This window comes from Neovison vison, chromosome 13 (assembly GCF_020171115.1).
Source record: "Neovison vison isolate M4711 chromosome 13, ASM_NN_V1, whole genome shotgun sequence".
In the NCBI taxonomy this organism is placed as follows: domain Eukaryota; kingdom Metazoa; phylum Chordata; class Mammalia; order Carnivora; family Mustelidae; genus Neogale; species Neogale vison.
The window spans coordinates 99,291,163-99,318,024 of NC_058103.1; the positions used below are offsets into that span (position 1 = coordinate 99,291,163).

A 26,862-nucleotide genomic window follows, 5' to 3' on the forward strand; every position below is an offset into this window, starting at 1 on the left:
GCTCTAATCAGATACACTTTTGACTTAGGTGGATCAATAGAGAGAGGAGCCATAAAACAACAGAATTGCTAGCTTATACTCTAAAAGGCAAGGTGTAAATAAGAACTTCATTGCATTTTTCAGCTCTCCAAGATCTTGACTTACATGCAAGCCTGCTCTATGACTTTTTTGCACATTCACCTCTCAGCCTACTTCTTCCCAGGGAACACTTCGTCTATGAAAGCAGCGAACATCCACTCCTCCCCACATCCTTGGTATTATACCTGGACTGTCTTAATCATGGTCTCCGAAGAAACAGAACACTCCCATCACCAAGCCTTTGTTCATGCTGCGTGTTCTTCTCTCCCTCCTGCCCGCCCCCAGGTTGAGAACCCCTTCCTCAATATTTCCTGAATGAATCCTATACTTCAACTCAAGTACCCCGCCTCCCTGTGGCCTTAACTACTCAGGCCATCTGAGTCCTGGCTTCCTCCGAACTGCTAAAGCATTTACTGTCAGTGCCATTTGTTTGGGACTAAGTATGTCACACGGTTTGACCAGAGTTATTTACCATATTTACTGGTGTAGGTATTTCCACACCAAGTAGTAAGTTCACAGGGCAGGAAGATGCTTCACACATCTCTGGGTGTATGTTTCTGACAACAGTACCTTGCTCACTCGTTAATGGCTTTTTAAACAATACACTAACTTTGCTAATAGAAGTAACCCCCCTTCCCAGTAATATCTTGAGATAGCATTTGAACATAACAGACCCTTTTAAACAAAAACAGTGGATTTAGGCTAGGAGACAGAGGACCTGCATTTTTGTCTTTTTGGCCCAGCCACAAACTTGGCATGTGAATTTAACATGGCAGATGATGTTTTCGTTCTACCTCTGCAGGGAGACAATAATAGCTACTGTGTCAATATTGAAGAATGGTGAGGATTAGATGAGATAACCAATGTAAAATTGCTTTTAAGAGGCCAAACACTCCATAAATATAAAGTATTGTTATCTACTGATAATCAACAAAACTGTTATAAACAAAAAGTGGAATATTTTGATCTATTTAGGAAATAATTTGTTGTTGCTGCAGACAACTTTAGCTGTATTTCAGTAAAACACTAGCTAAAAGAAGGTAATTCCCCAAGTACAGTAAATAGAATGATAAAAACAATTTAATGTTCACGAGGAGGCATTTTTGTCAGACCATGTGGACACATTCCTCAACAAGGCTACCGAACTGGTCTCCTCATTATTTATGATTCCTCTATACAGTCTGCGTTGAACACAGTGGTTAACGTAATCCTTTTATTTTAAAAAAATTTTTTTAAGTGATCCTTGGAAAACTAAATTAGACAATGTCATTTTTCTGCCTAAAACCTCCAAGGGCTTCCCAGCTCAACACAAAATGCAGCCCTCATGATAGTCTGTGAGGCCATCTCTGAGCTGGTCCGCATTAGCCCTGGGCTCACATCCTTCCTATTCCTTTCTCTGCATAGTCAGCTTCATTTCACTGCCTTCCTTGTGAGACATGCTCCTTCCTCAGCGTTCCATGCCCCTGGACTACTCTGCTCCCATATATATATACACACACACACACATAGCTTGCTCCTTCATTTCTTTTAGGTTTCCACTCAAATGTAATCTTTTTAAGAGAAGCTTTCCCCAGTCAACTAGTGGGAACAGCAATACCCTCCCATCACAGATGCATGTGCAAATCTGCTGTCTTTCCTCCACTGTTAAAGGGAACCTCCGCAAGTATAGGGACTTATCTGTTGCATTAGCTACTGTATCTAGAATGGTGTCTGGTACTGACAAGGAACCACATTTGCTGAACAAACAGTGAATGAATGATATCTCTTATAAACAGATGGGGAAATGTGCTTGTCCAGAGAACTGGACCCAATAAGGAGTTGAATCCTTCCCCACTTAATGGCATATACTTCAGAATAAATACATTTAACTATTAATGAGCACATTTTTTAAATGACATTTTTCACTCTGGAAAGAATCCAGTCATTCAAAAACACTTATTCAACAAATATTTACTGATGCATTAACATGTGCCAGATATTAGGGTAGGTGATGTGGAGAGAAACATGAGTAAGACCCACTCTCTGCCCCTGAGGCAAAAGTGGTCAATAGACCCGCTGGCATATTCTTTTACCAAAATATAGTACATGAGATTTCAGGATAACAACACTGCTTATGTATAACTGAAATGGGATTCTCTTCCTAAACAACTGGCATACCTCCTATAATAAAAACAATGAGAATTATGCAACTAAAGAACTCCCAAACTTGGTTGTGCATTTAAAAATAACCAAACCAAACCAAAATGAAAACCAAAAGCCAACTTTTGAATTCCACCACAGATCTACTGAATTGGAAACCAATCTAACAGAGCCTGGTCTTTAGACCAGCATTCAGAAAAGACTAACATAACCTCCTGGATTGCTTCTGATTTAACTACTGTCTAGCTAAAAATATCTGAAGAGAAACTTCTTCTCTTATTTTACTTTTTAAAATCAATTTTATTCATTTAAAACACCAATTTTATTGCAATCATTTTGAATGCAGTTTGATGAGTTTGAAAAATGTATACATCCATGTATCCACATCACAAACAAGATACAAAACATTTGTATGACCCCAGAAAGTTCCCTGTGCCCCTTTATAGTCAACTCCTCCCTGACCTCTGGCAATGACAGACCAGTTTCTGTCGTTACAGTTTTGCCTTTTCTACATATATCATGAATCCCATAATAAGTTGGTTAGTGTTTAGAAGTTGTATCTGTCATTAATATTCAAAGTTCATATGCTCCAAATAGTACAACAGTTGGGTCTTTTTTCTTTTTTTTTAAGTAGTTTGACAATTTGTGCTTTTAACTGGAGTGTTTAGACCATTTACATTTAACGTAATTATTGATATGGCTGAGTTCAATCTTACCATCTCACTATTTGTCCCATCTGCACTTTGTTTCTCTTTTCTTTTTCTCCTTGCTTTCTTTTGGATTAGTTCAGTTCTTTCTATCTTTCCACTGATCTCTACCATGGGCTTCTAAGCCAGAGATTGACATGTTCTGTAAAAAAACATATTTCAGGCTTTGAGGGCCGTATGGTTTTTGTTATAACTACTCAGTTTTGCTGCTGTAGTGCAAAAGCAAACATAGGCAATACATAAATTAATGGGTATGGCTGTGTTCCATTAAAATTTTGTTCATAAAAATAGGCAGTGAGCCAAAGGGCCTGTGAGCTAAGATTTGCCAGCCCCTGTTTGAAGCTTTTCGTTTCTTTTTTTAAATGGCTGTTCTAGGATTTACAGTATGTTTCTTTAACTTCTCAGTTTACTTTCAAGTAATATTCGGGTATTTCATTTATAACATAAGAACTTACAACAATACACTTCCATTTTATTTCTCCCATCCTTTGTGTTACTATTATGTATCTTCTCTCCACATATGTTGTAAGTTCCACACTGTACTGTCTTAATTTTTGCTTTAATCTTTTAAATTTAAAAGTGAGAAAAACTTATATATATCCACATGTTTACCATTTCTAGTGCTACTTATTCCTCTGTATAGGCCTAATCATTCACTTGGTATCATTTTCCTTTTGCTTCAATAATTTCAACATTTGGCCTAATGGCAAAAAACAGAACTTTTTTCTCTGCTTTGTTTGCCTAAAGAAGTCTTATTTTGCTGTTATTTTTGAAAAGTATATTTACTAAACATAATATTTTGGATTGATAGAGTCCTCCCCACATACAACATTTTAAGGATATCTTTCCATATCTTGTAGTTTGTATAACTTCAGACAAGAAGTCTGCCGTCGTTATTTATTCTTCCTTTCCCCCTCCTTTTCCCTCTTCTTCGTTCTATATTTTGTTTTCTCTGAATATGTTAAAGATCTTTTAAATCACAGGTTTTTAAATTCTTTATTCTGTTGCACTTTGGTATGGCTTTGTGTTTATCCTGGTTAGGGTTTGTTGAACTTCTTAGATCCACAGGCTTATGGGTTTCATCAAATTTGGAAAGTCTGGAGTCTTTATTTCTTCAAATTGTTTGTTTTTTCCTTTTCTCTCTCCCTTCCTTCTGAGACTCCAATTACACATATACCCTAGACTTCCTGATACTGTCCCAAAGGTCAATGAGCCTATGAAATATATATATATATATATATATATATATATATATTTTTTTTTTTTTGGTCTTTTTATGTTCTAGCATTTTTGGGGTATTTTCTTTATTTCTAACGTCCGTATCACTGACTGTTTTTTTCTGTAGTGTCTAATCCAATGTTAATTCCATCATGTGAAATTTTTATTTCAGATACCTTATTTTTCATCTTTAGATGTTCCACTTGATTCTTTATGAACTTCCATCTCTCCTCATATTGCTCATGTTTTCCTTGAGATCCTTGAATATATCTGTAATATTTATAACAACTGTTCTAAGTCCTTATCTGCTAAGTCCATTATCTCAGGGTGTGGGGAGTGAGGGGTATTGTTTATATTGATTATTTTCCCCTCTTGGTTATGATCTTTCATCCATTATCAGAAAAATACTTGTTCGCCTACTAATTCTTATTTGGATGCCAGATATTGTGAATCTTACGTTGTTAAGTTCTGAATTTAGTTGTAATCCTTCAAAGACTGTTGAACTTGATACCAGCAGGTAGTTAACTTATTTGCAGATAACCAAATTATTTTGAAGCTTATTTTAGAGTCTTTATTCATAGAGAGCCTAGAATAACCTCTAATGTAAGCATGACCCTTCTAAAAGGCTTCTCTTGAATGCTCCAATGTATTCAACAAGGTCTTTCCACACTGGTTGATTGGAATTTAAAAAATTCCCAACTCTGTATAAGCTTTAGGAATTGTTTAGCTTATACTTCCCCAGAAATATTCCTTCCCAGACAGTAGTTCTTTGTCTAGCTTTGTAAGACTTCACTCTATGAATGCAGAGGTTGGTCATTTGGCTAAAGACTTAAGGACACTCTAATACAGTTTCTTGAGTTCTTTCTCTGCATAATTCTTGCCTCTCTAGGGTTCTACCCTGTAAATTCTAACCATTTTGGCTTTTCTGATCTCCAAACTCCATCTCTTCAGCTCAGGAAGACTTTTGGGCTCTGTCTGAGTCCCCTCCCCCTATGCTGCAATCCAGAAACTGTGTCAAGGCAGAAAACTTGGGTGATTACAGAGCTTACTTCATCTGTTACCTTTTCTCAGGGAGCATAGTCCTGAAATGGCTTATTATCTAATGTCTGAAAACAGATGTTTCATAAATTTTGTCCAGTTCCCTAGTTGTTTTTGGTGGAGGACAAGTCCCATAGCAGTGATTGCTTTCTGGGTAGAAGTGGGAATATCTCTTTATTTTAAAGTTCTTGTCTTTTATCTTCTGTTCATTGTTTTGACCTGATATCATAAGCTGCCTCAAATATTTTTTCATATTTATTATTATTTTTTAAGCAATCACTACACCCAATGTGGGGCTCCAACTCACTATCCCAAGATCAAGAGTCACATGCTCTTCTGACTGAGCCAGAGGTGCTCCTCAAATCTTTTTTTGAAATAGACAAGTATGACATTAGGGCTTTATTTAGTTAGGCTAAATCTTAATTCATTTCGCAGAATTTGAAGCAAATTGGATCTCCTTTAAATGTTGGAATGAGGATGGTTCCTCCCATTTAAGTTTTATTTCATCTAAATAAAATATCCCACCTTGTATCTGAGGTGCAAACAATCCCAGTATGCAGCCCCAGAACTTATTACTTCCAAGTTTCCACTTAAAATATGCAAATTCTACAACTCTTGAAAACCACTGGAGGAATACTAAAGTGATCTCTTCTGGTTTGTTTTCAACTTCATTCCAAGCCATAAACATGACAGATAAGGCAAAAAGTTTCTTTTAAGGGGGCAGTTGGTACACTTATTTTAATGCAGCCTCAAGTTATGGAAAACAAACGGCAACTGAAAGGCTATAGCTTTTTATTCAGCTCACTTAAAAACACCATAACCTTTCTTCTGTAAACAAAGTGCAAAAAAGATGAGTCATTAAAGTGACTGACTATAAATGGCAATCATCAGGGCAGATGTAAGTCATTTTGGTTTAATCAGGCCATTAATTATTAGGGTTTATCAATTAGTTTTATTGAAGGCAAGGGAGCTTAAATGAATAGTACGGCATTGATTTTAACTGAGACATTTTCTCAAAGAAAATACAAATGAGGTATGTAAAATTACAGGTCCTCTTCATACCACTAAAAAGAAACAAGCTTCATCGAATGTAAAACATAACTCTTTGGTGAAAAACCAAATTAACTCTAATTCTCTTAGCATTAGATATAAAATATGTGTTGGTGTTCTCTAACTCGCAGCAGTCTGATTTTAATCTATCTTGGCCAAGAGGTCAATACCATGTTGGAGAAATTGAGATAAAGGTACAATGCAAAGTACCCATTTTTAAATCAGCTATTTCTTATCTTCTTTCATTTTAGAAAAAAATTTAGTCATTTTATGCAGATAGATTTTTATGGGACTCAGAATAGATATCTGTTGGTCAGACCCTCTCAGAGGAAGCAGAGATGACATGGAAAGTGTGCGAGTGTGCCTGTGTGCATGTGCTCACGAGCGCAGGATAGATAAGATTATAGATGGTATCTGATCTTCCCATGCTCACAAGGTGGTTAGGAAAACAGTGGGACTGTGTACTTAGCAGTGCCTATAACAGAGCTGGACCTCAACAAATTGCTATTTTAAATTAATAAAATAAATGAGAGAAATGTTTTGTAAACTTGAAGGCACCACATATACTGGAGGTATTGCTTTGTAGAATTGGTAATGACAATGACTCTCACCCTTGAAAGTCGGGAAGTGGGCTATCTAACACACTAAACCAGACCCAGTTCTAAATAAAGTTCACTTTCATTATACGAGCTCTACCTAAAGACAGCCTTCTACCAGGATGGCAAGTGCTGTTCAGAGCTAACAATTATCTGGTCACAACATGAATCTCCTGTCATAATATTTGCCCATTCCTTCAGGGAGATTTTGCAGTAAGTGGGTGTTTTATTGATGATGTAATGAATATCTGAGTTGCATAAGTGACATCCCATATAGATAATAGGCAGCTATGATATAGTTCTGTTCAATAATTTGAAGTGCTCAGAAGATTAGAAAGATACCAGGAAGTGAGAAGAATAAGAGAATTCACAAACAGGGTCTCACATCATGTATAAGATAACAGTAGATGGTTATCTACAGGAGCCTCTAACTGGATATTAGTGGCTCAGTGGGTTGAGCCACTGCCTTCGGCTCGGGTCATGGTCTCAGGGTCCTGGGATCGAGCCCCGCGTTGGGCTCTCTGCTTGGCGGGGAGCCTGCTTCCCCCTCTCTCTCTGCCTGCCTCTCTGCCTACTTGTGATCTCTGTCAAATGAATAAATAAAATCTTTGAAAAAGAAAAAAAAGAAAAAAAAATTAAGCATAAACTTACCATATAACCCTTGTGGTCACTTTCCTACTCTTTTTCTTTTAAAGAGATTTTAATTTTATAGATTTCTAAAACTTATTTAAGAGAGAGAGAGAACACAAGCAGAGGGGGAGGAGCAGAAGGAGAGGGAGAAACAGACTCCCTACTAAGCAGGGAGCCCCATGTGGGGCTTGATACCAGACCCTGGGATCATGACCTAAGCTGAAGGTAGGTGCTTAACCAACTGAGCCTCCCAGGTGCCCCATATTTTACTTGAAAGACAAAGAGTGAGAGAGAAAGCATGAAGAGGGGAGAAGCAGAGGGAGAGGGAGAAGCAGACTCCGTGCTGAGCATGAAGCCTGGTGTGGGGCTTGATCCCATGACCCTGAGGTCACAACCTGGGCTGAAATCAAGAGTTGATAGATGCCTAACCGACTGAGCCACCTAGGCACCCCTCTGTCCGATTTTTTAACAAAATATGAAACATCAGTTAACTACACTGGTCATAAACTATGGATTAATTAAAAAAATGGTTATTTCTTCTCAAAAGTGGTATGTACTATATGACCTGATTCACTGTGATTACAAATACTTAAAAAAAGATACTAACCACCCCCACCTATCTACTCAAGAGTTATATGAACAGAGAACAAAATAAAGCCTTGTACACGAATAACAGCATTATTATAATAGCCCCAAACTAGATATGATCCAAATGTCTATTAGCAAATGGATGGATAAAATGTGATCTATCCATACAACAAATTATAATTCAGCAATAAAAAGGAATGAATGACATATGGTACCACATGGGTGAACCCCAAAAACATTATGCTAGGTGAAAGAAGTGAGATAGCAAAGATTTTACATTGAGGCACCTGGCTGGCTCAGTTGGTAGAGCATGTGACTCTTGATCTCAGGGTCACTGAGTTTGAATACCATGTTACAGATAGGGTTTACAAAAAAAAAAAAATATGTTTTATGATTCTGCTTTTATAAAATGTCCGGAAAAGGCAATTCTATAAAATCAGAAAATAGATCAGTAGTTCCCTGGGGCTGGGAGCAGGGATTGTTTGCAAATGAGCACAAGGACTTTTCTGGGGTGATGGAAAGGTTCCAAAACGGATTATGGGGATAGTAGTACAATTCTATAACTTATTAAAAATCCCTGAATCATAAACTTAAAATGGGTGAATTTGATGATATGTAAGTTATAGATCAATAAAACTGCTTAAAAAATCAGCCTCAAAACACAATTTGACTTATTCTCCATAGTGTCTCCGGTGCTTTCCTGTCACCGTGGTCACTTTCCTACTCTACTGATAACAAAATGCGAAACATCAGTTAATTATAATGATCACATACTATATGCCAATGGCAAAATGGTTATTCCCTCTCAAAACTGATATGCACTAGAAGGCCTGATGGTGATTATAAATATTTAAAGACATGAATTTTTAAGAGTCACTTCTGTGTGTTGTAAGACTATTCCCCCACAAAACTAAGGCTATGTAAACAAAATGTGAAAACAACTGGTTCAAACATGAAAAATTTGGTCAACCAACCATGGTTGCCTCAATAACCTCCAGAAAAGTCTCGGATTTTCAAGCTGGACTGACTCACTCTTTTTTTCACTGAATTGACCAAATTGACTGTGGAAATTGGTATCATGTTGAGACAACCCATGTTGCCACCCATAACCGCCTCGTGCAAGAAACTGTATCTTGACACATGCTGCATCAATTAGCTATTAAACAATCCACAAAAACAGCATCAGGCTGAAGCTTGCTAATAAAGACCGGAGCCCATGAGAGCATGTGCTTTCTGCAGCTCTCCACAAAACGCCCTGCCGCCCACAGCCCAGCCCCCGCTCCTAACACAACCACGGGTCAGAGGGGGAGGCTACCCTCGGTCACGATGTGGCTGGGTGCCGAGGGGGCTGTTCAGAAAAGATAAATAGAAGCACTTTCACTACACTACAGCTGGAGTTACCCGATGCGCTTTGTACAGGGATCTGTGTGTCTGTTTCCTGGTAAGATTAGCTCCAAAGAAAACGTTGACTTTGTGCAAGCCACTGCGTGCTTTCTCTGGTTGGAAAAGGAAAACCACACAAATCGAGGCTTCCCTTTTTGTTGTGATCTATTCCTACCAAGTGCTGATGGTATCTGCTACTTCTGCTCTTTTTTTGGTATCATTCATGTTTTATACTTAAAATATTTAATTTGCTCTGTGCTTTCAAGCCTCGCTGGATGCTTTTAGAAAGAGCCAGGGCTAAAATTCTTAAGGGAATGTGATCTCAGTTTTGAAATATGGTACGTGGCTCTGTTGTGGATGACAGTGAAAGCAGAAATAAACTTCTCTACAACTTCTTCCCTCCATAAAGCAATTACACGGTTTTGCTTGCATGCCAGGAGCCAGAGGACACATTAGCAGGTCTCCCCTCCTGGTACCCTCTCCTAGCACTGTTCCAAGGGTGCTGCAGAAACCTCCTTTCATTACCTTTCATTATGTTTAATTGTCTTATGAAAAGACAACAACTAATATATCTATCTAGTTATTTCTTGGGGACTGCATTCTAATGAATGAGAACAGCAGGTACAATTAAATATAGACTCTGCTGACATTCTGCATTACGAATTCATCTGTGCACAACAGGGACGCACATAAGAGAAAGCCACAATGCAATATAAAAGTTATTCTAATCACTCCATCACATAATAAAGGGTAGGTCATCCAAATATTCTTGCAAAGCCTTAAATAAAATTAAACAGTATAATTAGCTATCTGAAATGGCAGCTACTATCTAGAATCTCATGATTCCATTCAGAACGGAGGCAACAAACCTGGTTTTCTCCTTCATGTATGAGAAAGGCAAGAGACACGCAGCATTTAAAAAGGCTGATACCAAGGGCAAAACGGCCTCTGCCTTCCCTCAATCTTTTCACAATAAATAAAAGAGGTTCCCTTCTAGCACAGCGGATTTTAGATTTCTGCCCAGCAATATGTACGCATTCTGGTCGGTGTGTGATAAAGAGCAGGTGCAAAGGGACCAGTTCCTGAGACTCAGAAGGGACAAGTACAAGTATCTTGTCCCAGCTCTGAGAGAACCTACTTCCCCACATCTAAGATACCACGAATTCTAAGACTCCTACTAACTATAAAAGCAGTGAAAAGGGAAAAGGAAAAAATGGAATGGAATATTACATTAAAGGCACAAATAAACTATAAGATGCATTTTAATTGTAGACTTGAAGCAGCACGTCCACAAGACGAACTCTGGTAAATTGTTCAAAAGAAATAGAAATTCTAGGGGCTCCTAGGCGGCTCAGTTGGTTGAGCGTCCAACTCTTAAATTTGAGCCCTGAGTTGGGCTCTGTGCTGAGAGTGGAGCCTGCTTGAGATTCTTTCTCTGTCCCCCTCTCTCTGCCCCTCCCTCCCCTAAAAAGAAAAAAAAAAAAAGGAAAGAAATAAAAATTCTAGCAGCTAATACCTCTGTGGTACTTGTATATGCCAAACATTAAGCTAAATGCATTATCATCATATGCATTAACTCATTTAGTTCTCATTATAACCACTGAGATAAATATCATTAGCTCCATTTTACAGATGAGTAAATTGAGGCTCAAATTAATAAAACAACTTGCCTAGGGCTATACAACTAGAGTCTCCAATCCTAAGTCTTATTCTTTTTTTAAAAGATTTTATTTATTTATTTGAGAGAAAGTGTGCATGCACAAGTGTGGGGAAGGGCAGAGAGAGGGGGAGAGAGACAAGCAGACTCCTCTTTGAGCAAGGAGCCTGATGGGGGGTTCAATCCCAAGACCCTAGATCATGACCTAAGCCAAAGTCAATGCTCAACTGACTGAGCCACCCAGGTGGCCCTCTAATCCCAAGTCTTAGGCCTCAACAAGCTGAACTACATAGAAGATAAACCACATCTGAATTTATCGGCTGGACTATTATCCCAGCTTTGGCACTGAATAGCTGGCTGATCTTCAGATGTTTTATTTTAGATCTTTCCATTTCTCATGGGAAAGAAGATAAGGAGGAAAGTCTGGGGAAGGTTCTAACTATTCCCACATAATCTTTCGCTGCTTTTCTTGTGAAGCGTTATTTGAACTACACAACAGTTTTTATGAACCAGGCACAGTGCTGTGACCTCAAAGAGGTTAAGGAACTGACCCAAGGTCACGTAGCAAAGTTGAATTAGGAGGCAGAACCAGGACTTAAACCCGGGTCTGACCCTAAAACCAGAGCTCTTCCATTAGACCACCAACCCCTGATGGCCTTTTTTATGGCGAAATTCTTTAGCCTGATGAGCCTTCGTTTCTTCATCTAAAAATGGGGATGACAACCTTGCAAGGCTGTCACCAAGCTCAAATGAAATAATACACACAAAAGATCTAATATAGTAGTAGACAAAAGGCATTCAGTGAATGATAACAATTATTGTTGCACGCAGTCCAGAGGGAACTTAATACTCCCAACGGCAAAATAATGGACTTGATTTCCATGGGGCTGATCACTTCAAACTAGGTCTTTGAAAAAAGAACAGGTGTGGAGCGGTCTTGTAAGTATAACTAACTTGTAACTGCTGTAAATTCTGGCAGAGTGTTCTACCTGAGGATAAATCTCTTACTTTAATATTAGAAAGGGCAACAAAGGATAACTTCCAATGAAGCGACATACCACTATAGAACAATTTTTTCTTGCAGAAAAAAATTCTCAAAGAAAAATGTTGTTCCCAGAAAGTTACAATTCAATTTATTCATTTCATAAACATGCAGTGGCACATCAGTACCACACACTAACTGTGGCCTTCAACCTCTCAGCAACAGAAATGACCATCACACAAGTGTTCTCCATCTTCCTCTGATAAACTGCTAAACTTCACGGTCCACCTCAAGACAAAGCCATGATCAGAGCTCGCTGCAGGGCTTGGTGAATCACACATGCAGCAGGGCACACAGAGTGCACCCTGCGGGTAGTTGGACAGAGCTCATCATAGAGGCCAGGGGCTCCTTGGAGGATACTATGAAAACCTCTAAGTCCAAATGCACATAGTTGACTTTAAATCCCAACCCCCAGCAAGGGAGAAGGCCTTTAGGGGACATGACGGGGGAATAACTACCCTCTCCCGCTTGTGTTCCTTCTCTGTATGGTACATGATCTCTTTTCTTTCTTCTAAGGCTTCCAAGGATACTCATTTCAGAATGGGAGTGGGGAGGTGCCCTGCATAGTAATTCCCCTGGGTTCTTCATCCTGTTAGAGATGTCCTGAAAGGGAAGACTCTGCTCTGATAAATCCTATCACAGATGCATAGGAGAAAGAAAAACTAAGTCCACAACAACCCTCTGTGATTAAGTAGACTACCCACACAGACAGCTATAGAAAGATCCCATATTTTTTAAATTAAGCTTTTTATTTTGAGATCATTGTAGATTCACATGCAGTTAAAGACACAATATGGAGACATCCTGTATACTCTCTATCCACGGTAACATCTTGTAAAACGAGAGTACAATATCACAACAGGGTACCGGCACTGGTCCAGTTAAGACAGAGAACGTGTCCACCACCATACTCTTTCTTCCACACCCACTTTCCTCTGACCCCTGAATGTTCTCCTTAGCTCCTGGAAACCACTGATCTATTCTCCAGGTCTATAACTTTGTCATTAAAAAAATATTATAAAGGGGCACTTGGGTGGCTCAGATGGTTAACCATCTGCCTTCGGCTCAGGTCATGATCTCCAGGTGCTGGGATTGAGCCTCATGAGCTGGAGTCTACTTCTCTCTCTCCCTCTGACTCTCCCCCTGCTTGTGCTCTGTCTCTGAATCTCTCTCAAATGAATAAATAAAATTTCTTTTAAAAAATATTGTAAAAATGGAATCATAGTGTATATACCTTTTTGTGCCTGACTTTTTTTTTTTTTTTAAACTCAGCATAATGCTCTGGAGATTCCTTTTTACTGCTGATTAATATTACACAGTATAAACGTACAATGTTTAATTATTCACTCACTGATGGACATCTGGGTAGGTTCCAGTTTTGGGCTATTATAAATAAAGCCGCTATGAATATTTGTATACATGTTTTTGTGTGAACTTAAGTCTTCACTTCTTTGGGATAAATGCTTATGAGTGCAACTGCTGGGTGGGACAGTAGTTGCATGTCTAAATTTTTAAGAAATGCCAAATTTTCCACTGGGGCTGTATCATTTTATATTCCTATTAGCAATGTGTTCGTGATCTAATTTCTCTGCATCCTCATCAGCACTTGGTATTACCTCTATTTTTAAGTTTTAGCCATTCTGGTAGGTGTGTGTTAATATTTCATTGTGGTCTTAATCTGGCTAATGATGCTGAACATCCTTTCACGAGCTTATTTGCTATCTGTATATCCTCTTTCAGTGGAATGTCTCTTCACGTCTTTTTACTGCTGAGTTTTTAGAGTTCTTTATACATTCTAGACACACTCTTTTAAAAGAATACTTTTAAGTAATGTAATATGGGGTTTCTTGTCTTCTGAAAATCATTACCACAAATACGGAAATCCCCAGTGATTACCGGAGGCAAAGAGAATGAATGACCAATGTGGGGAAGAAGGCTTAGTCTGTAGAGACGTTCATTTGTGTGGATTGTCAGAGCTGGAGAAAAACCAACAACCCACAGCCATTAAAGTAGTTTGTTTACCTCCGTTAATGGGCTAAGTCTATTTTTTTTTCCACAGATGTTCGTGAGTCATAATCTACTACAGCATTGCCATGTGATTAATATTTACATTTAAAGGACATTCTTTAAAGGATTTAAAAACAGGAGCCAAGGTGAGTGGCTCCTGTCACCAGCACTTGCTTAACACAAATGCCCCCTCCAGACACAGCAGACTGAAACAGTCACAGAGCTCAGGGAAGGGGCCCCCACACCTCGACTCTCAGCGTCTCATGTTCAACATAAAACCAACCAGGGATGATTCCTTTCTAAATGACTTGGGTTGCTCAAACACTAACCAGTTCTTTAAAACAAAACAAAACAAAAACTCTGACTGCTCCTCCAGATAGGAAAATTACGGCTGAGATTAAAAACTCACTGTGACCTATGAGTAAGCATACACTCAGTATATCTCTACAAAAGAGGTTGTTATGAAAGTTTTGTGCACATTTTTCACAAGTTACTTAAAACTAACCGGGTTAGTTTTCAACTGACAGTAATGTTTTCCAACAATCCTTTCCTTAAAGAATCACTTTATCCAGCAAATGATGATTGGTTTCTGCCAAAAATCCCAACTTCACTACCCATTAAGGTATTAACACAGCCACCTTGACATTAAAATTTCTTTCCTAAGGAATTCAAAGGTTTTACTTCTACCATCCCATCTTCTTCTCTCATTTAACAAATACAATAAAATAAATTGGGGATGTAATACAAATATTCTAACATTTTTTCAAATCTTGAAGTTTACACTGATCTCATGTAAAAGGCATTCACAAACATATATAACATCTACCTGCCTACACTCTTTTGGATAACTGGCCTCCAATTCTCTTCCAAATTCCTTCCTCAAAAAGAATGCCCTTGCATGGGCATTCTTCTTGTACCTTTTTTTGGCACCTTCCTGTGAATCTATAATGATTTCAAAATAAAAAGATAAAAAAAATTTTTTTTCTCACCCATGTTGTGTCTCAACATGCTCTTTTTATAATTCTTTGTTAGTCAAAATATTTTATTTTGGTATACTTTATAGCAGGAAAAGCTTTTCCCTCTAAAGATGTCTTTCGATTTTACTACACCATTCTGGTTCAGAAAGCACCCATTTTCTTTTCTTTTCTTTTTTTGTTCAGATTTTATTTATTTGAGGGAGAGAGGGCATGAATGCGAGCATGAGTGGGGGGGGGGCAGAGAAAAAAGCAGGCTCCCACTGAGCAGGAAACCTGACATGGGGCTCAATTCCAGGACCCCAGGATGATGACCCAAGCCGAAGGCAGACGCTTAACTAATTGAGCCACCCAGGTGCCCCGAAAGCACCCATTGTCTTAGCTGAGTCACACTGCTTTAATCCTCAATTATTTGTTTCCATTTCAGTGTCTCATCTTCAGTTCTAGACAATTTCATACTTCATCGAAGTCCGTACTTTGAATGAACACAAAATAGTCTATAGACAATCAAGCACTTGGGGCCGTGTCTGTACAGAGTAATGCTCAATAAACATTCATCATTATTACTCCTACTAATCCTATTATTATTTCCAAAGCATAACCTACTCTCGGGGATTCCTGATCTTTTTCCTTCTTTTCCCATATACATCTCTGATTAGCCTTATTCCCTTACCTCACAAGCCTGTCATCCTTCTGTCTGTCCCAGATCACAGAATACGGAATCCTGGTGCTTGAAGAAACCGAGTGACCGCCTAGCCATCCCTTCAATGTCTATAAGAGGAAACTGAGGCCCAGAGAGGAGAGTCCTGCCTTTCCAGGGTCACACAACAAGCAGTCAATAAGTGTGACTGAACTGGGAATTCAAATAAAGCTTTATTCCTTTTTAGAAATTAACCTTTTAAAGTTGTCCAAGTTGGGCCAAGTCAGCATTATACACTTGTAGTTTTTTACTACTATCTAAGAGAAAAAATGGTTTAACTAAGGAAAGAAAATATTGTCCAATTTCCAGATGATCCCAATTCCTAGACCACAACAACAGCTACTTCTAAGTTTCTCTCTCTCTCTCTGACATTGCCAAGTCCTTTAAATCATCAGGGATTTTTTTCAACCTACTGATTTGTTAGACCAAACACAGGTAGGATTTTTCAGGGACTATGAGGTACGGTGATAATGAGAGAATCACTGAGACTCTTCAAATGAATGGTTTGCCTTTCTGCCGGGGGAAACTTCTTTCCAAAGCACAGCTTCTACCACACTGCTGAGAAGACAGTTCCTTCTGTCTCTTCCTTTGCTAATATATTTTTTAAAGTCTGACTTACTGTAGTAAAATTCATACTTTCCAGGTGTATAGATCTATGTGTTCATGGTTTGGTTGTTTTTTTTTTTTTTAAGATTTTATTTACTTGAGAGAGAGCGAAAGCCAGAGAGATCACAGAGGGAGAGGGAGAAGCAGGATCTCCCCTGAGCAGGGAGCCTGACATGGGGCTCAATACCAGGACACTGGGATCTTGACCCGAGTCGAAGGCAGATGCTTAACAACTGAGCCAGCCAGGCGTGCTAGATCTGTGTGTCCCCACAAATGTGTACAATTGTGTAACTACCACCAAAATCAAGGTCCAGAACATTTCTACACTCCCCCAAATTCCCTCATAGCTTTAGAGTTAACCTGGCCTCTACTCTTTGGCAACCACCCATGCATTTTCTATCCATGTAGTTTTACCTTTTCCAGAATGTCATGAAAGTGGGATATATAAGAGGTGGCCCACTGAGGTTGACTTCCCTCACATAGCATCAAGTCCTTGACTCTGTCCCTGTTGCGTGTATCAGTAGTTTGTTCCCTACTATTACTACACAGTATCCCACTGCTGTACGGATTAACTATAGCTTGCTTATTTGTGTGCCATCTACAAGACATCTGGGCTGTCTCCAGTTTGGGAGAACTGTGAATCAAGCTGGCTCGTGCTGCAGGAAAGTATGAAACTGTTTCCTGAAACAGCTGTACCATTTCGTATCCGTGCCAGCAATGCAGGAGAGTTTTCTCTGCTCTATATTCTTGTTGGCACTTATATTATCTGTTTTTAATTTTAGTGAAGGGCTCCCTTTCATTACAGAAAAAAAGTAGCAGGAAACATTATTTAGTACACTGAACTACTACTGAAACTTCAAGCAACCTTACCTCCTTTCTTTCTCTTGATACCCACAAAGCAATGCATTTGGAAATTCCATTGATTCTACAATTAAAATATACTCAGGATCTGACTACCTCTCCTCATTTTCACAACTGTCTCCTTGATCTGAGCTTCTGTAACTCACCTGCAACAGTTCCTAACAGAACACACAAGCCTCCTTGCTGTTCTGTGAACACTCCAGACACATCCTACCTGGTAACTCCTGCTCTATTCTCCCATATACCTACTTGACCAGCTACTCTCCTCCTCCGAGCCTCTGCTCCAAGCTCATCTTCTGAGGCCTACCCTGGGAACGCTAAACCTATCCTTTGGCTGCTCCAAGCCTGACATAGCTTTTCTTTTCTCCATATTACTAGCCATCTTCTAACACACTGTATTTGCTTTTTTTTACTATGTTTATTATTTATGGACAGTTTCACAACCCTGCTCTACCCTTACTAGAGTGAGTTCCATGAGTATAGGAATCTTTTTTTTTATATATACTAATGTATTACAAGTGTCTGAAATATAGACATAGTGTCTAAAACATAGCTGGTATTAAATAATAGTTGCTAGATGACTGAACTAATGACACAACTTTGGAATCTAAGGTAGTTCCAATTAGGTCTGTGTGAGGCCAGATTTGTAACAAGTAAAGCCAAGAGGGAGCAGAAAATAACATTCCAACATGCATGTTGAAACCACAAGACTTGGTTTCTCTAAACACAATTCTATTTGCACAGTGTTTGCCTTCAGAATAACATAAATTATAAACATAGGGGGAATCCTGGGTGGCTTAGTCGGTTAAGTGCCCGACTTTTGATCTGACTCTGGTCCTGAACTTGGGGTTGTCAGATCGAGCCCTTGTCAGGCTCTGCGCTCAGTGCTGAGTCTACTTGAGATTCTCTCCGCCTCCCATTGCCCTTCTCCTGGCATGTGTGCATGTGTGTAATCTCTCTCTCTCTAATAAATAAACAAATAAAATCTTTTTGAAAATTTAAAAAGTATATATATATATATATATATAACACAAAAACATGAAAAACCTCTCCTACTAGAGAAAGCAGATGAAATGAACCAGGTTCATATATATAAAAAATGTCTTGGGACACCCAACCATCGAGGTTTTTGTCTTTCTATAAACTCCTCCATCTGTGTAAGATTGCCCGAGCCTGATTGCCAATTTTATTTTCTTAATCTAAGCTCTATTCTCATTACCCTTCCATTTCTATTTTTTATCCTCAGGGAAAGAGCGAGCAGTTACTGCCAGGGCATTCGCACATCTTCCAAAGAAATGGCACAGGTGTTAATCTTGTATTTATGTTTGATGTGGGTAATGATGGCCGTGGCTGGAGCTGCAGGCTTATTAATATGCAGGGCTCTCACCTCATTAGTGGCGATGTATGTTTTGAAGTTAAGCTGCGATGTTTTGCTGCAATGTCAAATCTAGTCTACCAGACTTTCTCACTGTTCATTTTCTTTGTTTTTAACCAGTCAGTACATGCTATGGTTAGGGGGCTCACACATGTGCTGCTTAATAAAGGCAATCTTCCACAGTAGTTAATGTTGGTGGAACTTCCAAACATTACTAATAATTATGTTCTCGTGCGATACCACATGTCTATCTTAGAGAAAAGGTTTTCACAATTTTTGACCCGGTAAGACAAAGAATAATAAACTCTCTTCCTGGCTTATCTGGAAGTGGTATGGGCTTAAACTGGATAAAAAGTGATTAATTCATAGTTATTATATAATAAAGACTTGGGCTCATTATTAGCATTTGCTAGTCTATGAAGTACATGCATATATATCTCAACCAAATCATCACAGGAATAAAATAAAACTAGTAAAATCTTACTGATGTGGCACCTGGGTGGCTCAGTCGGTTAAGTGTCTGTCTTTGGCTGAGGTCATGATCTCATGGTCCTGGGATCGAGTCCCACAGCGGGCTCCCCGCTCAGGCGGGTAGTCTGCTTGTCCTTCTCTCTCTCCCTCCGCCCCTCCCTCTACTCATGCTCATTTCTCTCTCCTGCAAACAAAATCTTAAAAAATTTTAAAAATTAAAAAAAAAACTTATTGAATATAATATTTGATCATTCATTATAAACAGTAACGGTTATATTTCAATTCTTAAAAAAAATGTCCAGTGGACATTACACACATGAAAGAAACAAACCTGTGCCAGACTGACAAGCCTCGCAGGGCGGGTGGTCTCACGGCTGCGGCTCAGCGCTCGATCTGCCCCACAGTCCTCCCTGAATACGCGCTGCGGGAAGGACTCTTAATTTTCACCAGCTTGTTTAGAAGTCATTAACTGTGTTTTTTATAAATTCCAAAAGATACTATGTAGGCATTTATGTTTTCATGGCTAAAAATCCAGGACTACAGTATTCTGAGGAAGCCATTTAAATGAGAGAAACAGTATTTTCTTTTCTCATTAGGTAACTGAATGCATCTCTGTTTCTTCGTCTTTTAAAATCTGTGTTCATAAGTACAAGACCCTGGCTCTAGGGGCAGAATTTGTAGGGAAGGAAATGATGATTGGTGGAGAACACAGGTACTTAGACCAAGACAAAGCAGAAAGAAACTTAGATCACTCATGAGCATTTCTCTGCACCATCTTCTGTTCACTCTGTTCTTGTGGTACCTGTAGCAGCCCCACCCCCACGTCCCCCCACCCCGCAGTAGGACCACTGCCTTTGATTTGACAATGTGACACATGTTCAGCTAGAATTCCTATCCATCATTCATTTAGAGAAAGCAAAAATGAGTACATGGGCTTTTAAGAAGGTACAGCCATGAGCTTATATAGCAAAAGTGTAGAAACAAGCATATTACCTATTTAATTGCCTTAGCTGAACTTAGAAGCTCTGATCTTTAATTGCCTGATTGAACTGATCTAAAAAGCTATAATTTTTTAATCAGGGAGAAAATTAAATAGCTTTTTGGTAAATAAAAAAGCATCTTTAATCTTATTTTTATGGAATCCAAGTTATTAAATATGGACAAAACCTCTAAAATATTAAGTTAACAACTACTCAATCTAGAGTAAATTTCTCATTACAATGCTTCACAAAAGTCTTCAGGGACACCTGGCTTCTTCCACTGGTCAATAAAAGCACACACTTTTAAATCCAGAAGGTGAAAGCTGCCGTGAATAACCAGGAAACTCTACAGCTAAGCATATAAATATATTTAATGAGGTATAGTAACACAGCATATTATTTCTTTAGGTGGGTACCTATAATTACTGGGAATAACAGTTCACCTGCACTGTAATTCATTAGTCTTTCTAACTAGACAGACACATGCACATTCACTCACTGGTATTTATTTAAAACCTGGGGAGAGTTTGTTGGCCTATTACCACTGTCCCCACTCCGCCCCTCACAGATACCTTCTTCCCTTAACTAGGAGCATTTTACAGTGGGTGATGCAGTAGGAATTCAGCCAGACAGCAAAGACTGAGAAGAGAAGTACAAGTTCAGGATTCCTTTTTGGAAACTTTATGTCCTCAATCAGGAAAGCCACTAAGGCCACAAGGTACGTGAAGCAATCTCTTATGGAACAGCACAGGATGATATCTGAAACATTAGTCAAAGGAAGGGATGCAATTGTATAGAAAGTGAAGGCTTCCACAGTAACTGACCAAAGAACATTTTCTTAGCTCAAGTTGCATTCAGAGCTGGGGAGGATCTACTCGCCTCTGAGAGGCTCTGGTCAACCACACTTGTCCACAGTGATTAAACATGGTTGTTCCGGGAATCTGACATATACCTTGGGCTTTATTCTTAGAGCCCAAGCATAAATCCATTTGAAACATGTCTATCAAGATCCCATTTCACAGAAAAATTCAATTATTTCTCCAAAACAAAGAGTAAAACTAAAACCAATGATTGCAAAGAAGAAAAAACAAAGATGATGGCAGAATAACCAAACAGTATTTCCCTATCCACTATAGTTCTTTTTTTTTTTTTCCCCCTATCCACTATAGTTCTTAGTGCTACTAAGATTCCTCACAGAAAGTTTTGGTTAGGGAGAATTCACTGTAAGCCAGAAGTATGCTGTATGCCCAGAGTACAGGACAAGCCTAAGAATCACTTTAATAGTAACATTTGCATTTCCATGGCAAGGTCCTTTTAAATGAAGGCTTTGCTGTTGAGAATTGATGTCTTCCTCGAGTTCCTTTGTCAAATGGATAGCAGATGTCCATAAAAATCAATAAAATGACAAGAACTGACCACTGTGTTAACTCCGATTCAAAGGGCTATTACTACTTTATGGGTTGATGAGTGTGGGGAGGTGGGAATACAGGGAATAGAAGCAATATAGGTCATATTATGTTAAATACCATTCTCTCTTAACCTTGGTGGTGAAAACGCTCCATTCTTTTCTCACCCACAAGATGTGTTTGCATGATGACTTCTTCCCAGGAAGGGTTAACACTAACACAGCTCAGCTCACTGCCCCTACGCCTACATTTTGCGCCAACTATACTCTAGAAACAGAATGGACTGGCTTTAAGGGAAAACTTGGTTCGTGATTCCATTTAATCTGCATAAACGCCTTCAAAAACTGCAAGTTTTACTTGTCAAAGTCTACACATCCTCTTCAAAAGGGGATGAGGGATTTAAGAAATCTGAAATCACTAGGATGTTAAAACCACCATGAAGGAAAACAACCCTTAGTGACAGATGTGATACTACAATTGAAGGCATCAGTTGTTAACTCGTGCTCTCAAAGCTTATAACTTTTTTAAAAACACTTTCCTTTAATCCTGTCCAATGTGCATGCTATTGCATTCCCCAAATGTGCACGAAGCAGGGCTGAGTAGATGTGTAAAATTAAACAGTACCACTAGTAATAGGAGGCCCTGAAGTTGCTTTGCTATAGTCTGTTTCTCACTTAATAATTTGCTCCAAATGAATTCAGACATGTTGGGAACACTGAAAAATTCAAAGGGAGGTTCCTTTCACAACATTCAACAGTTACCTGATTATTCTTCTTGTTTTTTGTTCTGTTAATAGACTAGGAGACTAATCTGTGGTGCATTCACCAACTTCTTGTTTAAAGTTTTACTTTCAAGGTATGTATGTAAGGCAATCTTTTAAGGATCAGTGTATGGTGATATGTGAAGCATTAATAAGTGGAAGGGATGCAACTAACTGTATAGAAAGCGAAGGCTTTGCGGTAACTAGAGTTAACAGTTAAAAATCAGGTCCTATGATTTTCAAATACTATGAAATACCTTTTTATATGTTTGGTAACCATCCACAAAAATACCTCGCCTATAATCTAAAATGAGAACAGCTGAAGGAGAAAATAAGAAAAACACTTATAAAGCAGCCATCTTTTTTGATTACCAAATATATCAGCTGGCTTGAATATCAGATCATTTATTTTATTTAAAAATCAAGGTACCTGGAGAGCTTCCTACCCACCCAAATTCACAAATTAAGTCAGAGCTTGTAAGTGTGATACATACCTCTATGTAAAATCTTTAAACTCCACAAATAGGTGAGGCCTTTAACAACCTAAATTTAAGAAAGAGAAACAGTCCAATTATGATTTTTATCAAAAATTTTCCATATTTTATTTATATTTTATATAAATATATATTTATAATATTAAACATATTACCATATCAACCATCATTCTTCCTTTAAAACTCTGAAAACCAACAAGCATTTTTTGCACATCTCCCATTTCTGTGCCATCCTCTTTGAGGATGCCAAATGTGTAAGTTACAGACTTCTTTCCTTTAACTGGCTTCCAGGGTTCTGAAGTTAAGACACAATGAATGAAAAAAAGGAATGTATGTGCATGCAACATGACCTGGAAACACATCTATTAAATTCTCAGTGGTGGTGTGGGCAGGGAGGAAAGGCCTTCCTTTCCTATACTTCCGCATGTGGAATTTTCTTTTTTTAAGTAATGACATTTATGACTAAGGAAAGACATTTTTTAAAAAGTTAACTAATGAAAGGCAATGGGGAAGCAGAGATGGCTTTTCCTGCCTATACTCAGGAAGGCTTTACCAAAGTGCTGAGCTCTAAGTAATAGATTCAACTGATGTAAAGGAAAGAGGAAAGTGTTCAGGCCAAGGTAAAAATATACTGTCCACGTGCTGGGGCCATGTACTCTTCAAATAGATCAAGGTCAGGAAAGACAAAGAAATGCTGAGAGACAGCTCTGAGTTAATAGAGACCAGAGACATGACAACTAAATACCATGTATAACCCTAGACTGGATGCTGGATTGGAAATTTTTTTTAAGACTTTATTTATTTATTTGACAGAGAGAGAGAGAAACAGTGAAAGAGAGAATACAAGCAGGGGAAGTGGGAGAGGGCGAAGCAGGTCAGCAGCCAATGTGGGGCTTGATCCCAAGACGCTGGGATCATGACCTGAGCAGAAGGCAGATACCCAACAACTGAGCCACCCAGGCACCCCTGGACCCGAATTTTTATTCTTTTGGTCTAGAAAGGATATTACTGGACAACTGGCAAAATTAAGCTAGGACTGCTGATTTAGATGGCTGGTTAATATTATACCAGCCAATGCTAATTTCCTGGTTTTGATCAGTATACAGCACTGATGGGAGAGAATGTCCTTGTTCTTAAGAAATATACACCTGAAGTATTTAGAGGTAAAGGGCCATGATGTCTGTAATATACTCTCAAATGTTTCAGGAAATAAACACATAGCAAACGTGGTTAACTGCTAACAACTGGGGAATCTGGAGGAAGCATCTTACAAGTTTTCTGTGAGTTTAAAATAATTTAAAGAGAAAAAAGTTTCCAAAAAATGTTTGAAATGATATTCAGGTAGGAAAGAACAAAGTATACCAAGATGAGCGGCCTCGCAAGCCAGGCTGGCAGAAACAAGCATATGTGTGGGGTTATGTAGGAAACACTGAAAGGGCAGGTCAAGAAAATAAAGTGAGAAAATACAAACATTCGAATTACATTGGATTTTTGATTGAATGGCCTGTGTTAAGAATAATCAAATAAGATTCTGGAAAAAAAAAAAAAAAAGATGTTTCTAAGACCCTAAGTACATAGATTACCATCTATGTGAGAATTTTAATCACCAAACGCTTTAACAATCTTTATATAGAAATGGTTGTAGGGACGCCTGGGTGGCTCAGTTGGTTAGGCAGCTGCCTTCGGCTCAGGTCATGATCCCAGCGTCCTGGGATCGAGTTCCACATCGGGTTCCTTTCTCAGCAGGGAGCCTGCTTCTCCCTCAGCCTCTGCCTGCCATTCTGTCTGCCTGTGCTCGCTCTCTCTCCCTCTCTCTCTGATAAATAAATTAAAAAAAAAAAAAAACTTAAAAAAAAAAAGAAATGGTTGTAAAAGGGGATGCATGTGTTTTATTCACACCCGTGACCCTGTATGCACATGAGTGTGAACCTACCAACTTCAAGGTTGACTATTCATAATTATGTATCAGATACAATGAAATGAACCTCTATCACTCAAAATTTATTACCAGAATTTAAAAGTACCCACCATTATAGGAAATTTTAGTTAAGTCAGGATTGTAAAAACAAGGAAACCTGCCATTATGAGGAGTAACTGAGTGATTTATATATTTACTTTGAAAATGATGAGAAGAAGGTTAGGGCTAAATCTGGAAGGATTTTAGTTGATCAAGAAAGACTAAGCAATACTAAAAAGAGAAATGCAAAAGGAGAAAATCAATTTCCAAATACTAAAGATCCAGAAGAAGGAAAAATCTATATCAATTAATGCTGAGATCGACATATTTTAGTTCTTAGAGGGGGATATACTCCTGAAAGATTTGATAGCAACGTATAATCATTTCCACAATAAGTTAGTCTGTTTTAAGAGAACAGAATACATTTTTATAGCAAATTATTTCTTCCAGGATTTGGAATAAGTGTCATTACAATAAAACACATATGTTCTGGACAGTAAGATAGTTAAAAAAAAAAAGGAAAAAAGAAAGTATCAAAATAGTAATAATGATAATGGACAGGGGAAGGAAATAGGCAAAAATATTTCCATAAATGCTTATAAAAATAACAGCAATAATGAAAACAATTTTCTCTTTGGGTAGTAAGATGAGGTCATCTTATTTAGTATGGAAGTAATCACCTCTGAGTTCTGGAATTAGGGCTAAACTTCCCAATTTATAAGCTTAGTTGCATATTATAAAACCTTCCCATTAAAGATGGTTTGCCACTAAAAACTGGTCCCACAAAAAATGAATAACCAGTAAACACACAAGGGGAAGGCAATCCATACATTCAGCTCATCAGGAAAAAAAAAAAAAAAGTAAAACAAATGTTGATTTTGTGATACTTAATAAAATTATAAATCTTATTAGAGCTTCAAAAAGAATGTGTGATTTTTTTCCAACTTTGTCAAAACAGACTACATTTTCCTTGAGAAGCGTATAAAAAGCAATGTAGAGGGAGTTAGAAATCTGTCCATTGAAACTCTAGAGGGTATTATTGGTATTCAGTATGCCAGGTTTCACAACGATGACTTGACAAAGCCTTGACACTAAAAGTACTTATATCTGCTGTCAATCACTCACTCCTTGACATGTCAAGTGCACAGCCTTTCAGGGACAACTTCAATCAACATTACCACTCAAAATACAGCACACAATGTCACTACTTCAGAAATGAGAGGAAAAATAAAACGTGCGAGGATGGGCCAGGAATGGCAGAAAGGCATTCCTCTTTCTAGGGAACCACATTCAAATGGAAAGTGGGTAAAAATCACCGAGCAAGCTGGAAGGCTAAAATCAGCCAGTTTATGTGAATGGCTTTTTTCCTGGAAAAACATTCTCTTGCCATATATCCTATAAGAGAAGATTCAAACAACACATCATATAAGCTGACAGGGGCCATCCTGTAACAGACCGTGGAGCTTTGGACATCCACAGCATGCCAGGTTATTAGAACCTGAGAAATATAGCTAACTGAGGAGAGGAAGAAATGCCTAGATGTGGTTCTAAGACATGAAAGGAATCTGAAGCAATTCCATGTGTCACTCCACTCCTTTCTCGTATGTTTCTCTCTTTTTTTCCCCCTCTTTCTCTCTCTTTCTTTTTTTTTTTTTTTCCTCTTTAACTTTGTTCTCCCTTTCAGGCCTTCCTCTCCTTTTTCCTCTTTCTCTTAGGAAAGGAGAGTGAAAGAGCATGGGCCTGGGGTAAAACAGCGCTGGGTTCAAATCTTTACTGATTAGTTAGTTACAGATAACTTTAATTTTTCTAAAGCTCATCTTGCACATGTATAAAACATGATCAGTAACCTATAATTTAGAGTTTGCAATAAAGATTAAATGACATAATATTTATACATAAAACACTTCATCAACATTGGCACAGGGAGGTATTCAATACTATTTCTCTCCTCTGATTATGTTGCTTCTGACACAGCAAAGAGCAGCCATGTGCACTCTTGGGCCTCATGGACGGAATTCAAAGAACAATGCTGATCTGTCTTCAGAAAGGTAGAGGAGAGAAGACCTACAAACATCAGTTTACTAGTCTTATTTTGATTGGGGGAATCCTTCCACTCCTGACTGTCAACCGCAACAAATGATTATT

The 26,862-nt window shown here is 38.4% G+C and overlaps 1 protein-coding gene across 1 annotated transcript in view; it reads right to left on the reverse strand.

Annotated features, from left to right (window-relative positions):
- Nucleotides 1–26,862, reverse strand: part of MAP2K5 (mitogen-activated protein kinase kinase 5) — a 256,439-nt gene that overhangs the window by 120,043 nt on the left and 109,534 nt on the right. Inside the window, exon 13 of the mRNA XM_044231754.1 lies at nt 22,761–22,809. Coding sequence (XP_044087689.1) covers nt 22,761–22,809 — 49 coding nt within the window. The remainder of the gene's footprint in view (nt 1–22,760; nt 22,810–26,862) is intronic.